Source organism: Paroedura picta, chromosome 8 (genome assembly GCF_049243985.1).
Source record: "Paroedura picta isolate Pp20150507F chromosome 8, Ppicta_v3.0, whole genome shotgun sequence".
NCBI classification, from domain to species: domain Eukaryota; kingdom Metazoa; phylum Chordata; class Lepidosauria; order Squamata; family Gekkonidae; genus Paroedura; species Paroedura picta.
The window spans coordinates 73,786,237-73,810,162 of record NC_135376.1 but is presented as its reverse complement, the minus strand read 5'-3'; the positions used below and the strand labels follow the sequence as shown (position 1 = coordinate 73,810,162).

Here is a 23,926-nt window from a genome sequence, read left to right as displayed (position 1 = left end):
CCCCTCTTTAGGTCTGTCTTTTGTTCTCTCCACAATCACTGTATCTTCAGTGCATTCTGTTACGTTGCCTACACATCACACCCTATTCTCCTATCCCAGAGCCTTCCATAGGCATCAACTTTCCCCCTCATTCTCTTTATGCTCTTCATACCCACATACTTCACCTTCTCCTACCATGTTCCTTATTTACCCTAGTTCCTTGACTTGTGTGAATTTTTCAGTCCCTGTAGAGGCCAGCCCTTGGCTCTTAGATATGAGGATATATAATCTTTCATCCAAGGGTTCAAATGTTTCCAGTGGTCTTCAACATTCCAATCCTTCAGCCATGTTATTTTTTTAAGGGGATATTTGTGACATTATGTCTACCTCAGGATTTATCCAAGCCTGGAAATCATGTTAAAGCTTCCTACTGCTTTAAATTCTCAACAGCCTTGATCAGCCTTTTGAAAAACTCTTTTCACCCATCATTTGGTACATACGCATTAATAACCACTATCTGTAATACCTTCCCTTTATTTGCCATTGTCTCTCTTTGTATATTAATTTCCCCTTCCGTTTCCAAAGATGTTCTTGGATTACAGGGATCACCCCTTTTGTTTTTTTGTATAGGACGCTGTTAACTTAAGTCTTCCACAATTTTTTCAACATCTTGCCTAAGGAATACTAGGGGCCATTCCGAACTCGTTCAAAATTGCACAGTGGTTGCAAATTGAAATCGCTACTGATTTGCTGTTATGCACAACGTCGTTGACAATCTGCAACACTCCTGAAGCCGATCCACAAAAAGTGCTTCGTTGTAGCGCTTTCAGGAAAATCCCAAAAAGTGGATTCACCCTCCGGAAAGCGCTACACTCTTGCAACCAATCTGCAACACTAGTGGGAAAGTCCTGTGCGTTACCTTTGTTGTGGTTTCTGCAAAGTCCCTCCCCCTGGCTCTCTCCTCTGATCTTCCGGTGAAGCAATCGCCATTTTTTTTCTCGGAGCGAGCGGAGATCAACACACCGGCGAGCCTTCGTTTACCCAGCGAGGCTTACCTGGCTGCAGTCCCTCCCCAGAGCTGTTTTAAGTCACCAAGCACCAAGCAACACACAGCCCCGTTTGCTGGTTTATTTTCCCTTTCTTTTTCACTCTATTTTTGGCCGAAAATCGCACCCGTGCGGGGGGGGGGTATTTTTTTTTCACTCGGGGGGAGCGTGGCAACGATGAAACGGCAACTCAAACACCACCTGCTAGCTAGATGGGTCTCTCCGTTGCAATGAATCAACGCAGATTCGTTGCAACGTGTGTGTGTGTTTTTTTTAAAAAACCTTCCTTAAAGGGAAAGGGGCTTTTTGGGAGCATTATAACGGCCGCCCATTGGCTGCTTGACGGCCGGGGCGGGACAAAGCTCAGCAATATCGCTTCCGTGACCGGAAACCTGTGGGAAATGATAGAAACGCAACTGGATTCCACTACAAGGGCAGGTATGCATAACGACGAATTCCACTATTTAAAATGGCGTTTTTTCATTCCGCAACCAATTTGCTGCATAGATCCTGGTGCGGAATGGCCCTAGGAGATACTCATATGTACACATAAAATCAGGGTGTCTTTTTTTGGTGGGGAGGGATGTGAAACTCACAAATAATTTTGAAACTCTGCAGTGGCTTCTTTTCCCCCTTTAAAGGGCAATTTAAGCCATTGCTGTCTGTCTATCTATTTTCTTCTTTTTCTATACCACTCTCCCACAAGGCTCAGGGCATTTACGTTTACGCAAAATGTAGGGATATGTGTTGCAGTCATAACAACAACCATAAAAGTGGATTCCAATTAAACAACATTATTCTAATAATTCACATTACAACAATAACTCTAAATATGAGCCCATAGGGGGGTCAGTTTGGGTTCAGCTGTAGAGGGGGTGTCTTGGACACCAGCCGCTGAGTCAGACTTCAACTTAATGCCTGGTGGAGGAGCTCTCTTTTACAGACCCTGAAGAATTGTGGGAGTTCAGGAAGGGCTGTGAATCTCTTCAGGGAGCTTTTTCTACCAGGTGGGGGCCAGGACAGAAAAGGCTCTGGCCCTGGTTGAGGCCCGACGTGCTTCTTTGGGGCCAGGGATCACCAGCCAGTTGGAGATGGTGGAACGTAGAGCTTTTTTGGGGGGGGTAGGCAGAGAGGTGGTCTCTCAGGTACTCTGCGCACACACCGCGTATGGCCTTGAAGGCGATTACCAAAACCTTAAGCCTTAAGAGAAGTAAATTTTATTTTTGCCACCATTGTTAGCATTCTCATTCATTTCTAGTTTTACATAAACAGTGTTCATCCTTATGATTTCCCATTTGCTCCACATATTCCATTTACTGAAAGGTTCAGTTAGATGAATTCATGAGTTTCTTTAATTGCTCAGTATCTCCTGCCATCCTAGAGGAAATCCAGCACTTTAATAAAAGCTAACACTTTAAAGGTAAACCTTAATTAACAGTGGATATTGACTTACCTATTCAAAACATCAGGGTGTACCAAAGCATGCCGCCTAATCAAAACGCACTCGGAAAGAATAAGTCCAAGAGAGAACAGGAGTCGCTCTTGATGCTCATAGGCAATCAGGCTGGTGGTAATCAGGACCTCTTAAACAATTAATCAAAGTCCAGTTCAACAAAGGCACCCTGCTACTTTAGCATTCCCTCCAGCACCAAACTAGGCCCACATTAGCATTTTGCACTACAAGATTGCTAGCTCAGATTAATCCAGTAGGAGATATTTTAAATTTCCTCTACCCCCATGGCTAAACAAAGTGGCTAGATTGCCCCTAATCATGGCCTGGATGGAGAAATGGTGTGTTGAGGGGCTCAAGCATTCTCAAAGCACAGCCTGTCTGGTTTGCAGGTGCCGACAAGAGGCCAAGTAACAGACGGAGCCTCTTTAGCTTTGCAAAACTAAGATGACTCCTTTATTGTAAGGAACTCCATTCAAGACAGGATAGAGGCAGGATTCTAATCTAAACTATCTAGGATGGCTAGGGATGCCCTCATGGTGCAGATATGGAGAAAAGTGACACAGCTTGGAGAGAAGGTGTCAAAGTGGAAGAAAGGAAGTTTCCCTGGGAGTAGCGGTGGGAGAGCATCAGAACAGTAGAAAGGAAGGCTGTTCAGGGTCCTGGTCTATCGATTTTTCTGACTTTGTACTTTGTATCGCCGCCCTTTGAAGTATGAGGCTAAGAGACCGTGCAAAGTCCTTCACTTCCAATACTTGATATCACCCCTTGGTTCCTGATTTGGAAATTGGTCCTAGGATATTGCACCTCCCTTCTGCTCATCTTGGATAAATCATGAGCCATTTATATTAGCACGCCTGTTAGCGCTCCAGGCCTACAGGAAAACAAACTGTTGTCTAAACTTCAGCCTCTGGCCCTATTACTTAAGCCAGAATCTCTCTTGCTCTATCTTTCCTATATATACTGAGACACAGTGCTCAGCTGCGCCCCTATTTCTGCACTCTTTCTCCCACAAGGAGCTTTTGCCTACCCAAGACTGCAAGTATAGTAAGAAGACAGAAATCTTGTGAAATTTCTGCTCATCAAAAGAGTTATTGATTTGCAAAGTATTTTGGTTCTGCCGAAATGGACCCTGAGTTTCTCTTTTAAGCCTGAGCATGGGCAGGGACACAGGAGTCTTGGGGACATGTCTGGAAGTTGAGTGAGATTTGGATTGAGTTAGCATGTTTATTTGGATGGAAAGCAGTATCTTCAGGCTAGTCTAGAATCCAACAGGCCAGTTATCAAAGAAGAAGAAGTGGTTTTATATACCTCGTTTTTCACTACCTGAAGTCCCAAAGCATCTTACAATCACCTTTCCCTCCTCTCCCCACAACAGACACCCTTTGAGGTAAGTGGGACTTAGAAAACTCGAGGAGAATTACTCTGCGATAACAAGAGAAATGTGACAGATCCAAGACTGTTTTGGCCTTTGAGGGCTCATTGTCCCAGGCCCAGCAGAAACTACAGGGTGACTTGCTAACACAGGACATGCATGGCTAACTCTGGTCTGAGTCCTTGCTAATGTTCAAGAGAAGCCATCGGCATGAAAGTTTTTAAAGTTTCAGGCCAGAATACCCATTCTGTCCTGGAAACTGACTAGGCAGATGGTGGTGTCCAGCCTGGCCCAGCATGAGGCATGGCTGTCTTCTACCCGAAGCTGATACAGGATGTGTATTCAGTGCAGGGTGTTAGGATCTACAAGGGCCATTTTGGTGTAGTGGTAAAAAGTGGTGGCTTCTAATCTGGAGAACTGGGTTTGATTGTCCACTTTGCCACACATAACTAGCTCTCTCACAGTTCTCTCAGAGCTCTCTCAGTCCCACCTCACAAGATGCCTGTGGTGGAGAGAGGAAGAGAAGGCAATTGCATGCCATTTGGAGACCCTTTCGTGTAGTGAAAACCAGGTTACAAAACCTGACTCTTCTTCTTCTTCATCAGTTCAGGCCTTGGCAGCAGGGTTTTAACTGAGTGCAGGCTGACTAAAAATCCTTGCTGCTCAATGTGCAGGGTGACCCGGCTCTTGGAATTCACAGCTTTTACTTTCAAGAGAGGCAACAAGAACCTATTGTACGTGTGGAGCAGTGGAAGAGTTTATTCAGATGTGGTCTCTGAATATTTTATCTGGAAAACCATACAGTTAAACTTAAGTGTATTTCCTTTGTAGACCAATCCTGTGCAGAGTTGGGGGTGCCGAGGCCCACTGAAATGAATAGATCTGCACTCCGCTGTCATGCATGTCAAGTATGGATTTTCCTATTCAGCTGCAATAAAATAGTTACTCTAGGTTATATGTTCCTGCCTGATGCCTTTAAACAGATGCAGTAACCATCTAAACTACAAGGAAAGAATAGCACATCACTGGAACACTAAGATAAATGCACTCTTAGCTCGGGTTTTTCACCAGGTCTTAATTTCCCCGCTCCGAGCCAAGTTGCTTAATTCATTCCGATCCCTTTGAACAGTTTCTCTGAATTCCCAGAGAGTGCAGTCAATTCATTTTACTGATTTCCTTCAGTGAGGACAGATAAAAATATCATTACGCTTATCATGCCCATGAAAATGGTTTCGGAGGCAGAAAAAGGCAAACAATAAACTCCCCACAAAATTGTGCTCATGCCTGCTTCATCAAAGCTCTACAGATTATAAATGTTAATTTCCCTTAAGGGCTGGGTGCTTGTTTCATAAAATGGAATCTTTTAATTACAGAAATATAATAGCTGACCACCCACATGAAGTGTTGTTTTTGTCACTTGGCAAGGAGGAGATTGCCAGGTCTTGCGAAGAATGTGAGGCCAGGCTACTCAATAAGGCTGGGAAGTCGGTGGGTGGATAATAAAGAAAGCCATTCTACAAAAGTTGCAGGAAGTATTTGTCAGGGTACGTCAAGGAACCCACTTCCTGAAGTGCAGGCTCCATTTTGCATTGCTAGAGAGAACATTTTTTTTTTCAGATGAAAAGGAAAAATCAACATCATCACCGTTTCTATACTCATTGGAGGTCACATGACATATACACACATAGAGACGGATGAAAACTCAAGATTGCAAAACATGATCCGTTGTTGCTTCGACGCTATCATTTCTTTCCTCTTCCCCGCCTCCCCCCATTACTTTGTGGACTAAATTATACTGCTGGGATACTACACTCCATTTTATTACAATTATACTTACTAGCAAATTGCCTATAATTATGGCATCTAAAAGGGTGATGTAGTTATTCAGTGTTAGAGTCTGGGAGGTTTGTGCCCCACAGCAAAAGTCTGCTCTGTTGCAGTTCTATTATTGTAATCTGCCTTGAACGATGAGGAAAGGTAAGCTGTAGGAGAAGAGGAAGAGTTGGGTTTTATACCCTGCTTTTTCTCTACCAGAAGGATTCTCAAAGCAGCTTACAATAGAATCATAGAATCATAGAGTTGGAAGGGGCCATTCAGGCCATCTAGTCCAACCTCCTGCTCTACGCAGGATCAGCCCTAAGCATCCTAAAGCATCCAAGAAAAGTGTGTATCCAACCTTTGCTTGAAGAATAGCCTCATCCTCCTCTCCCCACAACAGACACCCTGTGAGGTGAGCCCTGATATTACTGCTCGATCAGAACAGCACCTGGTGATATTACTGATATTACTGCTCGATCAGAACAGCACATGTGATGAGCCCAAGGTCACCCAGCTGGCTGCATGTGGAAGAGTGGGGAATCAACCCGGCTGGCCAGATTAGAAACCACCGCTCTTATCCACTACACCAAGCTACCTCTATAAAGATAACAATATAATAATCATAATACACTTATTCCAAAATTACCATCGTTGGAGTCACTTCTGGGAACTTTTCTTTGTACCTGCTGGTTTCAGTGACTGAGGTGGAGAACAGGTTTGGCTTCCCTCCGGTTGCAGAAGAGAAGAACAGAAGAAAGGAAACCTAGTTCCGTCAGTTCGTCACAAAAAGCCCAGGAGTCCAGCTGAGGCAACTCCTGCTCCATCCTTCTTGAAGTTACTGAAAGAAGCAAATGTCCTCCAGGGAAGACAAGAGAGGAGAAACCCAGGCCAGAGAATGGAGGCCCCCCATCCCTGGAAGAGGCCAGAAATGGCCTTAGGCAGTTATAATTTCTTGTATTTATTTAAAATATTTTAAACTGCTGCCTTTTCCCCAGGCAATAACATCCGATAGACAGGAAGCATAAGCCAACTCTTTTACATATTCTATGCGAGACCCAAACCTACTCTTTTCACCCACATAAGCAAACCTCGGATTCCTGGTATTGTTCTGGGTTGGATCCAGACGACACTGGCGATTTTTACGGATTCCCCCCTTACTGCTTCAGACTTCCCCTCCGATTGTCCCTTGACGTCCCCAGCTCACTGGGGCTGCATTCTAGCGATTGCCATTGGACAGACATGGCAGTAAAACATTTCACTGATAGAATGTTTCATCTGGATCCAGTCCTGTGTTTCCTAAGCAGTTATGCTCTGATAATGCCATAGAAGCCAGCGAGCTTGCAAGGGTGTTACTCTGTTGCAGATGTTGCCGTTAGTCAGGGGCTCCTGGGAATTGTAATCCATGGGCATCTGGAGGGCCGCAGTTTGACTACCCCTGCACTAGAGTGTTTGACACATTCTGGATATGCCCCATTTAAGTATCAACAATTTCCGTAGTAACGTACAGAACACCAAAGTGGCAAGGCCTTTTACTGTGGCCCTGGGCCAAACTGGATTTGACCCTGGCAGATTTGCCACTATCATGTATTATTATTATTTATTATTATTATCAGTTAAGCTGTCTCACAGCGGGTTACATCAAATATTATGTAGAAAGGGACGTATGAGTGAGAACTGAGGCCTAGTTAATCACACCTAATTTCATCTATTGATTTCAGTGGGAATGACAATTAATTTAGGTGAACTGGGGAAAAATATCATGGTAAGTTGACTATCCTCTCAAACCTCCCAATTACACAGGAAAAGGATTGACAATCTGAGGTCATAGCATTTAATGATACAGGCCCCAACTCCACCTTGACCTGAGAGAAAATCCATAGTAGAGCGTAAACCATGCTTCCCGGGGCTAATGACAGCCTTCAATACCAGGAGAAAGTACAATAGTCAAGTACGCCTCTCCCAAAATATGTCTCTATGGCTTTTGCCATGTCACGTTTGTGTTCTGCAGATAGAAAAGGGAGAAAAGTATGAAAAGAACCCTATCGCTTGGATGACGACACTCCCAAGAGGTAATAATATCGAAACACAGGGCAGCGATATTCAAAAGTAATTTTTTTTTTTAATTTCAACTCTATAAAGTATACAACAGGCACTCGGCAATTACAGCTGCAGGGAAAATACAGAGCGAAACAAAAGCAGCTAGGTTTATGGTAAAAAGGTTTTTTTCAGTCTACATCAAAAGAGTGCAACTGGTCAATGACCATTCAATGAAAGTGTTTCTTGGACAAACGACCCCCCCCACCTCCCCTCTTTCGCACAGAATTCTTAAGAAGAAAACTAAAGGGAGGGGAGAGGGGGGGGAAGATAAGCCATAAGATTATAAAGGAAACCACCGGTGTAAAAACAGCATACATTGGAATAAGTACGGTAGTAGGCAACTCTGAATCGATTTCCCTTTGCTATGAAAGCCCGAAACAACAAAGTCTCAGAGCTGTGGTCTGCTGATGGAGTGGACCATTCACAGAGGAAGAGGACTAAGAACACGCTTTCCGTGTTCCGCTTTCTAGGTGTACGGAGAGCTCGTCCCAGAAACGGTTTGCATATACAAGAACTCATAGAAAGCACTGTTTTGTTCAGTGGTGCAACAAGCTTCCCTCTCTTTGCAGTCATTGGTTTTTACGGCGAGAAGAATGTGATTTCTGTTTGGTGTCAATTTTTCCCCCCTTTTCCTTTTTTACAGTCAATTTTGCTAATCCTTGGTTTGACTGGAACGTTTTTGCAATGGAGCCTATTAGAAAACGTGGTATGTTAGAACTTTTACTGCACTACAGTTTTAAAACTTGCACAGCTTAGCAAAACAGGAATACCTGTATACAGACTGATAGTATGTCATATATTAATTTGACCTGCACATACATTTATACATTTCACAGAAATGACGCTGTATCTCATTAACAGATACACAGCTCTGGTACATTTATAACAGAAATAAGAGAACAACTTCATCATTTCTGTAATTCATCAATATTATATAATAAAGGCTTATAAACTGTTAGCCGAAAGAACTGTAAAACGCAGCAAGCTAAGAAAGGACAACATTTTGAGGTGTGTTTGTCTTTGTCATGCAGCATAACACCAAATTTGTATTTCTTTTTTTTTTAAATAGGATGCCATGAATTTAAGGCACTTGCAACAATGCCAAACAGCTCGATGGTTTAACCTAAGGGACAGATGGACAACGGTACAGTTGACATCAGTTTCAGTAATACTGACAATTATGACATTAATTCAAGTCTACTTTGAGCTAAAAACATTACCGTACAAATAAGAAAACGGGAGGAATAATGCCATGAAGTTCTAAATCAAAAGCTATTATGAGTACCACAAAATATCAACACGAAAAATACCTATTTACATAAATATTTGCTTGTGGTCCTATTATTAAATAAGAATTTTAACGTGAATAAATGCGGCACTGTAAGACGCTACGGATCGTCTATACCAGGGGTAGTCAAACTGCGGCCCTCCAGATGTCCTTGGACTACAATTCCCAGAAGCCCCTGCCAGCATTCGCTGGCAGGGGCTTCTGGGAATTGTAGTCCATGGACATCTGGAGGGCCGCAGTTTGACTACCCCTGGTCTATACCTTTAGAACCCAGTTTTAGCAACAACAACAACAAAAAGTGTCTTAAATAGGATCGCAAATTTTCTTCATATATAAGCGCACCATCTTCCCATGTGCTGAATGGAAGACGTTTCCGACCTCAAGCAGATGCTTCGCTCATAAAGTTTACTGAAATTGAAGGGATCTGACCTCATTTGAGGACTGCAGCCATAGTGACATGGATGCTGCCACATATGACATCCCCGCAGTGAATTTTTCACCCCCAGCTGTAATGTGACGTGCATTCAAAACATGGATGTTGAAGAAGAGTTGGTTCTTATATGCCGTTTTTCTCTACCCAAAGGAGTCTCAAAGCGGCTTACAGTCGCCTTCCCATTCCTCTCCCCACAACAGACACCCTGTGAGGTGGGTGAGGCTGAGAGAAAGCCCTATCACTGCTCGGTCAGAACAGCTTTATTAGTGCTGTGGTGAGCCCAAGGTCACCCAGCTGGTTGCATGTGAGGAAGCACAGAATCAAACCCAGTGTGCCAGATTACAAGTCCGCATTCCTAACCACTACATCAAGCTGGCAAATTGTTTTTCCCTGGCTAGCAGCCTCAATGGTGTTGAACAGGGAGCAGACAAACATGGTAGCTGGTGGCCCAGCTGTGATGAAGTCTCACATTACAGCTAGATGTGCACAGCAGGTTGCCATTTTTGGCAGATCTGGTCTGGAAAAAATAACATGTAGATCTTCTCATGTTGGAAACTTGCTGATCTATGACCGCATTAAATAAATTGAAGCATGTAGATCAGTCGTAAAAGAAAGTACATGGAAATGTGAATGTGTTTTCTCTTTCTCTCTCTCTCTTTATATATATATGTAAATAAAATATATTACCTATAAATGCAGGGTTTACTAATATACATATGCTAGCTTTAAGTTATTTAAAATACTTTTGGTAAAAGAAATGCAAAGTGAACAAATCCCATGACTAAAGGAATTGGTATTAAATGCACACCACACCAATTACGTATGACTGAGTGTAGCAGAAGGACAAACGGAAGAGAATGGAGCACAATAATTCATTGCAAGCTCATTTGGACACTTTCTTTGCATAAATCTCCCCTCCCCCTTTGGGGTGACATCTTCCGCTGAGTGCCTTGCATGATGCATTAGCATAAGAACTCTTTTGGATACAGACAGCATGTTCTTATGCATGGACTAGGAAAAGTCCATTAATTAAAATGAACAAATTTCACATTTCATTTCCCTCAGTATGGCCACATCAGTTGTCAGAGACGGGGCAGGGCGTAGGGGGGGGGGACATTATGTGAAAGTGATTCCAGCTTTAACGCAGCAACAAGGTGACTTTTGACTAAAGTATTGTTTTAGCCCTAGTATCAACTGTCTGCTTCAGACGTTGTTTAAATTCTTCCATTACATGTTTAGAATTAAGGGTTAGACTTACGGTGTGCGAGTAGTTTTGCCTTGCCGAATTCTTAATGAGCGGCCGACACGATCACCAAATGGTACGATGTGTTGTTTGTTGTGGGTTGAAATTAAAAGCTGTGTGGAGCTGAGCATTCTTTTAGGGGCCTGCATTAAATGAAGTTCTCTGTTCACCTGGGGAATTGTTGACTTGTTCCGCTTAGGCAAAGCTATTTTTTTTTAAATCTCTCTGCAGGAAGCTTCATTCAACTTATGGGTGGCCTCCTAAGTGTGAAGACGAGTCAAGCCAAAGTGAAAAGAGATAGCTCTGAAGTGGAATCAACGGAGAGTGTGTTTTCCTGCACCTGCAAGACCAGACTGGTCCAGTTTAATGTTTTTTGGCAAAGGATGAAAATCAAAGCAAATCTCCTCCTTCGTGGAAAACAAAGAAAAATCCAGGCCCAGATCTTCCATACACAGGAAGAAGCAAAAGAAAAACATCCATTACTAAACAGCAATTTGTAAGACAAGATCCAGAATTAATATCTACCCACATGACTGTGATCATGCAGTGCTATCTAGGAGGACCACAATGGTGGGCTAGGTTTTCAATGACGCAACTTTACGGAAACTGACAAATGTGTTTTTTGACACTGGTTGCACAAAATACGGTTGGAAGTGGGAGAGGCAGACGAGGTGGGACCTCTAGAATCCCTAAGCCTCAGAGTGGGTTGAGCGGGGAAGTCTACAGTCTTACTTGTGTTATTGTTGCTTTCTGCGTACCTTGAATTGTGATGTTAATGGTTAATGGTTTTTATAAATCATATCAAGTAATTTTAAAAAATAAAATGGTTGATAGATGTTATACTTAGGTTGGCTCTAGGCTGCTCAGTGTTTTGGGAATGGAACGTTTCCGTCTAGCTGTTCTCTGGCTTGGAAAAAAGAAGAGCTTTTATTTTATATTCTGCTGTTCAATACCTGAAGGAGCCCCAAAGTGGCTTACAAACACCTTTCCCTTCCTCTCCCCACAACAGACACCTACCTGTGAGGTAGGTGGGGATAAGAGAACTCTAAGAGAACTGCTCTGCAAGAAAAAGCTCCAAGAGAACTGTGACTAGACCAAGGTCACCCAGCTGGCTGCATGTGGAGAAGGAGTGGGGAAGCAAACCCGGTTCTCCAGATCAGTGTCTGCTAGTCTTTAACTACTACACCACGCTGACTCCTACTTATTGCACTAAGTTTCCAGCCAACTCAGACCTAAATATCCAGTAAGAAAGTGCTGGGTGAGTTGTGTGTGTATATGTGTGCATGCATGTGACCTGACCAGCTCTATTGCATTGCCAGTAAGTTCGGTTTCTATTGCCACTTGATCCTGTGTGTGCTGGAAGCAGCATGTCCTTTCATGTCATGTGGTGTCCAATCCCCCATGCCCCTGGTGGGTCTGGATGTGTAATCTGCCTCCGTGTTGTTTTAATATACAAAATACCAAGATATTCAGGGCATCAGAGCTGAATTACGGCACAGGATGGAAATGAGGCCGCGAGTCTGCTCTAGACTGTTATCAGGAATGACTCCACAAAGATATAAGCTGATTTCAAATTTGTGACAAGGAAAATTCCAGTCCATTGTACCTCTACGGATGACTAGAAGCTTGGTTGCCTTGGTTACCTGGAGATATTGTTCTAAGAAGCTGCTAATTTGTAAAAATCTCTGATTTTCCTTCTTAGCCAGGTGCTTTATTGAGCTAGTAAGAAAGATCATGAAACCAAAATGTCTTGGCTGGGGAAAAACCAAAAGTAACTCCCAATAGATATTGTAATTCAGAGAAAGAGTAGAGGTGGGGAGGAGTTACCATTGCACAGATGGTAGAATGGGAATGGTGGGTCAAAATACTGGAAAGCAAGTAGAAGAGAGGGGAATGGAAAGAGGCAGAGGCTTGCTTTCACAGGAAGGTTCTCCTCAATCTTGCCCTCCACACTGGAAGATTTTTGAAGGCATTTCTGCATCTTGCGATGCTGAAATTGTCCTCTTTACAGGTTTCCCCCATGCTCAATATTCTCCTCTCCCCCCCCCCCAATCCTCTTCACTTCACTCCTTTTGGAAATAACACTGTCCAAATGTGTTCGTTTTGTAGTCCGGCAAAGGTCCCACCCACATTGGCACCACTTTCTCACCATTATCTCCTCATAGGCACAAGTATTTCCAGCTGCATCAAGGGTTTTTTTTTTTTTTTTGAGGAGAGGGGTAGGATTCTTTTTTAAAGATGGTAGTTGTTATTGCACTATAGTGCAATAAAGTTATAATAATCTCTTTTCACCTTGATTTAAAATAGTAGCTCCTTCAAATTCCCAGTCTCCAGTTAAAAAAATAATACAAAAATTATGTCTCCAGCCCTTTTCATTGTAGAGGTATAAGGAGAAAGGTGCAAGCAGCTTAGTCTAGATTGCCTGGAAAAAATGGAGGCGAGGAGGTGAAAGATGGTTGGAGCAGGATAATTGGAGGGGGGAATTCAATGCTGTGCCATAGAAGATTCCCTGGGTGGAAGTTCTATAGGCACTACCTCTGCATTGGCAGCAACACTGAAAGTAAGGAATCATCACCATAGGTTAGGAGAAATGTGGACATACACAAAAAAATAAAAACAACAGACTAAATGAGTAGATGGGGGGAATAATGAGATGAAAACGAGCTTTAATTGGGTTTAGAGGAAGGAGAAGATTGTTAGACTTTGGTGGTACAGCTGTAACAAGAACGAATGGGTGAATGAATGGATGTGAATGAACTGTATATTTCCAGGGGCATTTCATATTATGTGATGGCATCTAGAAAATAGGCAAAAAAATTATTTTTTTGGGGGGGGGGGACTAATAAAAACATTTCATCTTATCTACAAGGATGCTTTAGCAGTTGCAGAAAGGTGCAAATGTCCTGGAAATTCACTTTTGCTGATTGATGCCATACTTGGGGAGGGGCGGGAGTCTTCCCTAGATCTTCCCCACTCTCCTTGCTTTATATGTTTGTAACCGACTACTGTCAATACAGTGACATGAGTATGCCAGAAGAGTCCTGCCTAGTGGGTATAATCCACCTAAAGAGGAGCCTTTTAAAGATGCCTTGACTCCCGCGGGAGAAATTTAAGCCTGTGCTTAACTCTTCCTTTGAAATGAATGGCACTTCAAAGCACTCCACTTTGGCTGCATTGTGCTCCACGTTTTAGACCGCATGATAAAGTTATATTATGAAGCTTCACAGGAAGAACTGAGCTCCTTCTCTTTTGAACGGGGGGGGGGGGGAAAAAAACCCAAATAGATATCGCCTGATGGCTGTGAGATTAAGAGGATAAAAAATAAATAAATAACAGAACAGAAAGGATGGCCATGCCGTGGAGCCGAAGCAAAATTGAATATATAAACTAACTTTTGTGTTTATTTTCTCTTGCTACATTTTTTTTCTCCTGAAAGGGCTGTGGGTGTTTGGTTGTTTCAAAGATGAGAGATGTACGTAGCACCTATATAGTATGCAGTGGGTTTTTGCATATTCCCTTGATGGGCTCTAGAAGGTAAATGTAGTTTTAAGCTCTGTGTTCATGCCTATTCGGCTTTCATTTCCATACTAGAACCTTTCTGTAAGCATAGTTTTCCTTGTGTGTGTGTGTATAACATAGATTTTTTTATGAGTGTGTGTGTAAAACAAGTTGTTTAAAGGATAATTTTCTACATGCCTTTATAGAGCATGCTAAAATCAAATGCTAAATGTCCTGCATTCCCAGGCACATCCGAGAACCGACCCATACCTGCCTTAACAGTTCTTAACCAAAACTGTAGCAGTTGTGCTTTTGTTATCAGTTTGGAGGGGAAAAGCACATCAGGAATTAAAAACAGGGGAAAGGTAACATTCATTCTTGTCATGAATACTGCTTGAAAAGAAAGACAACTGATAGCGCCGCTTTGACATCAGCTCCTCGACCCATCCCTTCGTGGACCTCCGTACACTGGCTTCGTCGAAGAGGCTCCCGCAGAGTCACTTTGCCACTGGGAAATATCCCAGATTCTAGACTGTAGATTCCACAGCGTAGAATAAACTACAGTACTTAGTATTTCGTTATTGAGAAATTAAAACGATAAAAGGAAACGCAATCTTGCAGCTAGAATTATGTGCATCTTACTCAACTTCCAAATTACAACTGGAGCATAGCAAATTCATTACAGTGATAGAAAACACATTTATTTACCAGTGAAAAAGGCTTTGCTTCAGGACCACCATGTCAACTGCTATGGTAAGTTCAAACAGAAAACATGTGAAGAGCACTAGTGTCATCTAAGCGAGAAGTCCTAATGCCACTGTAGTTACGGTAGCAGCATCAATCAAGGCATCGTGGTGACCCCGAGCACTAATCCTTCCCAATTCCTTCAGGTCTGCTGGCAGCCATGTCTCAGGAAGCTGTCTTCAGCAAGGCAGAAGCAGGTAAGAGAGATACATTAAAAGTCTATGTCCCATCCTGAGTTGTCGTCAGGTGGTGGTTCATCGCTGTCCTCAGGGAAACTATCAAAATTGCTTGTATCTGTGGGAGATGCAACCTGTCCAGTGAAGAAAATGAGGCTTTTGGTATTTGAGGCTTCCAAATCATTGCTTGGAATCTTTAGAACATTTTCACTTTTCTGCTTTCAAATCTATGACTTTCTTATGCCCATGTCTACTGCTTCCTGTGAATTCACGCTCATCAGACAGCGTTTCAAACATCATATTTAAATAGCCAGGACATGAATAAGAGTTTCATATGTTACAGTTTCCATTTACAGTAGTATGGTAGCCAAAACGGAATGGAACCCACGGTTTGCAGGAAATGACATTCATGAGCTCATGCAACACTAAACCGATTTTGAGATTCTGTACACTTGCTGATTTGCTATTTCTGAATTTGTAATTTACTATTAGTTCTTTGTAATTATATAATTTATGGACAGCTTTCCAGTATATCACACTGTTGGAAGGAGGGCAGGAAAGGTACTGCTTCAGCTTTGTTCAGGGGAGTCACAGTGAATTGCTGAAATCACAAAAGCGAAATATTGAAAGTGAAATTTGCAATAAGTATGAATCTGAACCTGACACACAGAGGAGATTCAAAGCTTTTTCATAAGTTTAAAAATGCAGCTTACACTGTATTGTAAAGCTGATGCTTATTTTGGGTAGGTCTGTAATACAGAAAAAACATTTTTTTGGTATCTCAGATCACATGGTGACCAAAGAATTTGGCTAAAAGTGTGTGTGTGCATCTGTGTGTGGGGAGACCACTTATATCACAAACAAGCAAAATTTTAAAAATATATTTCCATTTCTTGGAAAGGGCCCCTCAATGCATCTGGCAGAATATAGTTACTAAGAATGGGCTTAAAAATTGCTTGTGAACTTTTTCAAGGCAAAAGGCAAGCTTCTGAGTGCAGATTGCCTTCTATGGATCCCCTGAATGTCCCTTATTTTCTCATTTCTTCATGGCTGTCCAGTCACTGTGTTCCCCCTTTCTGCACAATTTCATCTTTTCTCCTCTGTGTCCTCATGAATCAAAAAGCATCACATAGTGGACAAGAAGCCCACAGACTTTGACTGTAGCCACACAAGTGATATCCCTCAGTTTTGATTTTTTTAAGTGCTGAATTTTGCATTCCTTTCTGCACCTATTTTTTTCCTTCCAGCTGAAGTCCCAAAATGCATGCTCATTTACCCTGCTGTTAATAATTTCTACCCCGATTTCATCTTTTAAGGCAGGCTCTAAATTGAGGGCTGCCCAATAGAGAAATCCTTGCATTTGGGTTCTTTCCCCCTAGTGGCCATTTTGAGTTGTTTGTGCATGCCCCCCTTCCACATAATATCCATCACCATCCCCCCTCCCAAAAAAACAAATTAATTTTTTTTAAAGGGGATGATTGTGTTACAACACTGCCTCTTCTTAGAAGACAATCAGTCTTTATTTTAACACGGCGTTGTAACACAATAAGCTAGGGTTTGTTTTTCTTTAATTCACATCCAGTATATTTGGAGGAGGGAAGGAAAGAGGTCAATAATGAATTCTTGTCTGTGGGAGGGCACAGTATGGTAGAATGATGGGGCGCAATGAAAAGAAAGGTGCATCGTTTTGCAGAGCATGCACAGACTAAAAATAAACTTATTGGAAAATGGGAACGGGAGCAAAGCATGATGGGAAGCTAACTCCTTTCAAACCAGATGTGGAAAACATATGGTGGATTTCAGTCTGGGAAACAACGGGGGGGGGGGGAGGAATGCCCAAATGAAGAGAGCCTAGAGTCGACTTGCTGCATCAAATGGAAATCCAAGACAAGGCTAAAACAAGGTATGTCTCAAATGCAGACGCAAACAGTCTGTCGATGAGGTAGTGTAAAAAGGAGTATTGCCAAGTGGCCCTAGGAGCTGCTAACACTGCTACTTTGCCAGCACTGTGCTGAGAAGAAGGGCCATTCCATAGCTGTTGTCCAACTTGGGAAGACTGCCTTGGCACAAGAGGGGTGCACTCCTTCCCGCCCACAACCATGCTGCAGTGGTTTCATTGACTTGTCTTGAAGTAAAATGCTGGAAGGGACCTTTCTCTCAAGCTGCATGAAAATATTTTACCTCTGATTGCAACACCCTCATCTGAGCATCATCAAAAGGAAGGGGGGTCTCCTTAAATGCCTACGAACAAGGCTATGAAATTAGATAATCCAATCGGACAGGCCTCATGGTTACAAGAGTGTCCTGGTGATCATTTGGATGGTTTTCTCCCATTGTTGGTCTTGGTGCAATGGCTGTAGCAGCAAGCCAAGAAGTCCAGACAAGAAGAGGTACACCCAGTTGTGGATGTCTCTGGGTGCAATTATGCAATACACCTGTCACGTTAGACCATGGGTGCATGGGCAGACACAGTGAGACACACCTTGCGGGAACTTCCCTTAAGTGCCAAGTGAATGAGCAGTCTTTAAGGGACATTTGCCTGATGTACATCTAACTGTGAGTCCAGTCGTACACCAGGGACCCAACCCATGTTGGGTGTATCATGTAGTTTGTTCTTCAGGTTGCTGTAATTGTTTTGATACCAAAGTTGCCATGTTACCTGAGCTAATTCTTTTAATTCATCTGGACTAGTAGCACTAGAAGCCAGTGCTTCCAAGCACAGTTCCAATCATTTGCAAAACATTGCATCTGGAAGCAACGTTATTGTAAGTGTGCTGACTGGTAAGGGTGTGTACAGGTGTTACTGCATACGAGAGACTTTTTGTGCTACTGTTCAGACTGTGACATCATCAAGTCTAATCAAAATTGGGAATAACAAAGGAATTAGAAGTTGCGGGGCTTTTACCCTCCTTATTTTTAACATCCGGTGAGTCAGTGTGATGATGAATAGTGACCAACTGCAGTTTGTTAATCTTACACTTTTAACTGTTTTGTATTATGATGACCTTTATTGGTTTTACTGTAATTTATTGCATTCAAATTATGTAAACAGCCCCGAGAAGATACTTTGAGCAGGGCAGTATATAAATACCTATATACCTATAAATACCTATATTAACAAACGAACAGGCCGACACTTAAAATGCCTTTGTTCTGGAAGCCATAAATAACATAAATGGCTTCCAGAACAAAGGCATTTTAAGTGTCATTTTTTAAGTAGCATTTTATGTTATCATACGGCAGGTGCAATGCAACCAGGAAACCCAAAGGTTATCTGACAACCAGGCAAGGGATGTTGGGAGGTGGTTCGCCATTGCCTGCCTCCATGTCATGACTCCTAGTTTTCCTTGGAGGAACTCCATCCAAATCCTAGCCAGGGTCAGCCCTACTTAGCTTCTGAGATCTGATGGGATTGGCCTTGCCTGGGCTATCCAGGTTAGGGTTCTGGAAGCCAAAGCATAGCCTCAGAGACTGGTGCAGGCTGGCAAGAATCTGACACGTTGCTCACTGTGCCAGATAGGAGCAAAATAAAGATCACGATGAAGGCATTCAAGGCATGAGCTTTCGTGTAAATGCACACTTCTTCAGGTATAATGTACCTGAGGAAGTGTGCATGCCCACAAAAGCTCATGCCTTGAATGAAACTTTTGTTGGTCTTAAAGGTGCTCCGGGACTCAGAATTTGTTCTGCTGCATCAGACCAACACGGCTACCTGCTTGGAAAGATCATGATGGTGAGAGAAAAGGAAGAAGGAGCAGAATTTTAAAGCTACCTGCTTAGGAAAGGGGGGGTGGGAAGTATTTTTACTAAAGAGGAAAAACATAATTACAGAAGCATTCAGAAGCATTTTGCATGAGTGGCCAAGTTCTGGTCAAGGGCACTACCAGTGACCAGCCTCGGAGGCAGCAATTGCAACCCAGCCACAGTGCTGATAACAATGTCAATGGGAAAACCACTTATTTTATTTATTTGTTGTATTTATATACCCCCCCCCCCCACGAGCAAGCCCGATCCAACCCCCATCCCCTCCGAAGACTTTACCCATGACTGTTCCCAGCCACTGAGCCCATTCACTGGTTCTGCTTTCCCCATTAGGATGTACAAGCCAATGTAGAGGTTAAAAGTGTACTCACACTTGGTATTATAGGAGGCGTCAGTGTACCTTTTCTTAAGCCTTCCCAGTTAAAGCCTTCAAACCACCTAGAGACAGGAAAATGCTCAAGTCAGACAGGGAGACAGATGGCACAGATGCCACTACAGCAGAATTGAACAGCTACGTAAAACAGCATGTCTCAGATCCACAAGACACAGGGACACAACCATCAATATTTTGTGCCATGTTTGGGGAATTCTGCAACGCCAGCATGGATGACTGTGTTCGGATCACAATCTCCTATTGAACGTTTGTTTCATTTTACTTGCATGCAAAACACTGTACGTAGGTTTGCAGAGAGAGCTCAAAATCTGGCTAGGGAGAGTGGCATAAAGGGGACAGAGATGAAGTCAGGAGGATCAAAAAATAGCTGGTGGGAATAAGAGGAAATAATGCAGCAGCAGCCTATACCAAGTTCACTTTACAAAAGAGGTGCATTTTCCAGACAAATGTACAATGCAGAAACCAGAAAGCTAGAGAACTGCAGATATAACAGAGGTAGACGGTATACAAACAATGTGGCAGAAGGAGGCAGTCGCAAGTGGTCCTCCAAGGAACCAAACAACATGCAAAGTTTGCTTGTGCTGGAGATTTCAGACTATGGACTAAACCCACAAAGGAATCCATGGTGCCTATGGATACTGGTAACTCTGAAGTGGCCATCATTGATGGCTTTTTGACCACTTGGGCTGGAGAACTATTCTTTCTTTCTCACCATGTTCCATTCCAGTTGGCCTCCTGGTGACTTGTAGCCATGGAAGGACTGCTTATGATTAACTTTCTTCTTCAAGTAGGCACTCCTGACACGTCCAAGAAACATGCATGCACCAAGAAACTAATATTGGATTGACTTTCATAATCACAAGGAATGTTTCTGACTACATCCATGCTCTGCTAATTCATGTATTCTGGTCCTGTTGGCCTAAGGGCCGGTTGCTATGACCAAGCGACTGATGAGTCAAGTGGGGTTTTGTTCAGGAAGAAATTCAGCCAAGCCACTCAACTTTTGGAAGTTTCTCAGCAATGTGATAAATGTGGGCTGAATTTCAAACTGAGCATGCAGGCAGTTAATAGATTCCGCATGGGGCCAGCTGTTATCACTGATGTATTCAACCTAAACATCACATCATTTCAATCTGGTTGAGTGAACTGGAATCAACTGTAGCTCGGGCTGAATAAGGCACAGATTTCCAAGAATATGTGTGAAGTAATACAGGGCTTTTCCTGGAATTTGAGATTTTCAGGTTACAGAGTTCATTAATCAGGTAAAAGCAGATACATATCACATATGGAGAATGAATAATTTAATACTGATATGTGGTTTTGTGCGACACATAGGAAAAAAATATGTGTCTTTATATGTGGTAATCTTCAAGGAAAACCTGACTTTTTGACAAATACCACACATATTGTATGTCATCCAGTTATGTTGCATTATACTGACTGGCGCCTATTCCTTCATTGGTGGTCTAGTCCCTGTGCAGTCAGGCAACAGATAAACAGATACTATAGGATATGCTGTAGGGGTCTTGCTACAACAGCTCAGTTCATTGTCCTGTCAAAATCCAAGGGGATTGCAAAGAAATACTTGATCGACTGCTTGATCTTATTGTACAGAGAAGGTTTGCAAATAATGTCGTTGCTTCATAGGCAGGCAACAAAGTTAGAGTTTATTTTAATTTCCTTACTGAAACCAAGCCAATTATGTTACTGCATTAAAACAACAACATTGTACTACATTTATGCACATCCTTTCTTCCCAATGGGGACCAAAAGAAGTTTAAACCAATCTCCTCTCCTTCACCTTGTCTTCACTACAACTCTATGCTGTAAGCTGAGAGAAGTCCAAGTAATCTTCCATAGCATTGTGGGAATTTGGACCTGGGTCTTCCAGAACCTAATTGGGCACTCTCACCACTACACAATGCATATTCTTCCTCATCACTTTTGACTCAGTTCTCTTCAGACTGCAGGATCCTGAAGGCAGGGTCCTGTAGTTCCCTTGTGTGGATTGCTGGTGTCATATACACAACAAAAACAACAACAACAACAACATCCCACTCGGAGAACATACTTACTTGTGCTTTTGAATATCCTTCACTCCATTTTTCAAATTCCCTAATCTTTCTGATGGGTTGTCCCTGCAAAAAAGGTCAACACAGTAGAGTGACAAAACAAAGTCTGGAAGCTCCTTGTCTAATGGCCTGCCTGCTCCCCAGCCCCCCCCCCCAAAAACCCACCCCAAAATGCATTTAAAGCGTTTACCTGCATAGTTTTTTAATTAGGTTAGCAGCATTTTTGGCAATCTTCTTTGGAAATTCAATCATGTCAATCCCCCTTAATATGATGTTATAGGTTTTCATGGGGTCGGGGCCTGAGAAAGGTGGACTGAAGAAGAAGAAGAAGAAAATTCCAGAGTTAAAATCTGTTTTTGTCAACTGGGATTATAAAACGAGGCAGCAAGAAGCAGTTCATATATTTGGTAGATATGTCCTATGACGTCCTAACTGAACCAAACTCATTCTTCTGCAGTAATTTTTTTTAAGTCGATGTCTGAATTAACTGTTTCATTGGCCAAGTCTAGTTGGATGAGGTCCGTGTTGGCTAATATTAGTATGGTTCAAAACAGTCAGTTAGGGCCAAGGGACGACCATGTGATTCTAGCAAGCACAACTGAATAATCATGGCTTTATTCACTGCATTATAGACTGAACAACAGTAAGGAAGTGGTACATGGTATTATCAGCTGGAAGAACTATCTAGATAAGATTTGTATCACTAGTTACCCTGGAGCTAGAAGAGTAAATACTTGTAGGAGAACCCCAGTAGCATTTTTGATCTTCGCTGATTCTTCTTTTAAGGGCTGTTCTACAAACACCATTGGCACATATATATGGGGCACGCATAGGGAGATGTGCCTTTGCCATTCTGTATAGGACCCCCTCATTTCCATCCTCATGAGCAGACAGAATAGCATTTTTAGGACTCAAGGAAACCATGCAAAGGGATCTGATACAGCAAACAGGTAACCTGTCAACCTCAAGTGGGATGGTTGGATTTCTCAAACAGCAGCAGTAAGACAGATGCAAGAGAAAATATTGGATCTAAGGAACAGCAAGAAAAGCTCAATTTGTTGGACGCATTATTGAGGCCTCCTTTTTTTTTAAATGCAAATAATCAGTTTGGACATCATGGACATCATTATAGGCAAACTGATATGCTGTCTGAAAGGGTCAAGTATGCCGGGGGTCTGAAAGTTTGGGGACAGTCTAAAACAGGGGTAGTCAAACTGTGGCCCTCCAGATGTCCATGGAGTGGCCATCATGGACTGATGTCCATGGAGCGAATGCTGGCAGGGGCTTCTGGGAATTGTAGTCCATGGACATCTGGAGGGCCGCAGTTTGACTACCCCTGGTCTAAAAATTCTGGATGAGGCTTTTGACACTAGCATCCAATCACTTTCAAAACTGTGAATTTCAAAAAAGGATATGTCTGACAGCTCCAAACTGTGTAGTATTTTGCAGATCTTAATATACCACTATGCTGATAAATTGCTCTATATGGAATGAATAGGACTTCTCAATATACCCCTTTTCGGCATGCTTAAAGCTTACACATGAAAATACAAAAGAATAGCATGGCTCACAATGCGACAAGTATGTGAAATATTGTCTTACCCAGCAATATTTCCTTTAACTTTTATGTCTGCAGCGCCCATACTCAGCTGTTCTCAATAAGGGATATCAGTAACAACTGCTGCATACTGAGAAACACTACTGCATATGCCTATTATGTTTTAATAGGCCATATTCCTCTCTGAAGTTTCATGATCCCACAGAATCAATTGGATGAATAGAAGGCTGTGACATATTCAAGTGTCAGCAACAGAACGCCATATTCTTAGGCACCACATACAAGCCATGTAAAATATGGCTTCTCTGACTTTACCCCTTAATTCAAAGACCTCCATAAGTTTGCAAAGTTTGGTAGCCTCACAGACTTGGGGTGATGTTAATTTCTGCTGTGCTGTTTTGTAAATAGCAGTTTGCTTATCGGATAATAGTGTAGACATCGGCACTTTACAGAGAAAACAGAGAACAGAACCCCTTTACAATTTCTACAGATGAAGTACCATCCTAAACTGAGTGATACCTTTCTAAGCCCACTGACTGCTTCGGATCGCACTGTTAATCAGCACGTGGGTATGGTCTAGTGGCTAACACAATAATATTTTTAAAGTCTGTACTGGAAGATGCTAGTATTGGAAAATATGTGAAGGGTCATCTATTATTGCTGTTCTTATCAACAACGATTGGGTGTGCAGCACTTTCTGGTATTAGAAGAGCTTTACAAATCCACCTCCTGCGAGAAAGGTTGACGTTCATGCTTTACCCATGGGAACGGAGGATGGGAGAAAATGACAAGAATTCTTGGCTGAGAAGGGATTTGAACCCAGGATTAAGGTCTATTAAGCTATCTGCTATGCCACATCTATTCTACAACAATTAATGGCTGTATCCCTTCAAGTTAAATCATCCCTGACACTTGCTTATGCAGCTTCTCTTCTCAGAAATCTGCAGGAAAGTAGTACAATTTCCTCAGGTGATGTATCCCAGAGTCCAGGTG

General features: G+C 42.5%; 1 protein-coding gene across 6 annotated transcripts in view; it reads right to left on the bottom strand.

Moving 5' to 3' along the window:
- Positions 1–9,272: 9,272 nt before the first annotated feature.
- Positions 9,273–23,926, bottom strand: part of PRKG1 (protein kinase cGMP-dependent 1) — an 850,812-nt gene continuing 836,158 nt past the window's right edge. For 5 of the 6 annotated variants that reach the window (XM_077350392.1, XM_077350390.1, XM_077350393.1 and 2 more), the window contains 4 exons: positions 21,566–21,688; positions 21,379–21,441; positions 19,281–19,347; positions 9,273–15,281 (listed from right to left, as the gene is read on the bottom strand). In XM_077350392.1, coding sequence (XP_077206507.1) covers positions 15,183–15,281; positions 19,281–19,347; positions 21,379–21,441; positions 21,566–21,688 — 352 coding nt within the window. In that variant the 3' untranslated portion in view covers positions 9,273–15,182. The other variant, XM_077350391.1, reaches the window with a different exon arrangement.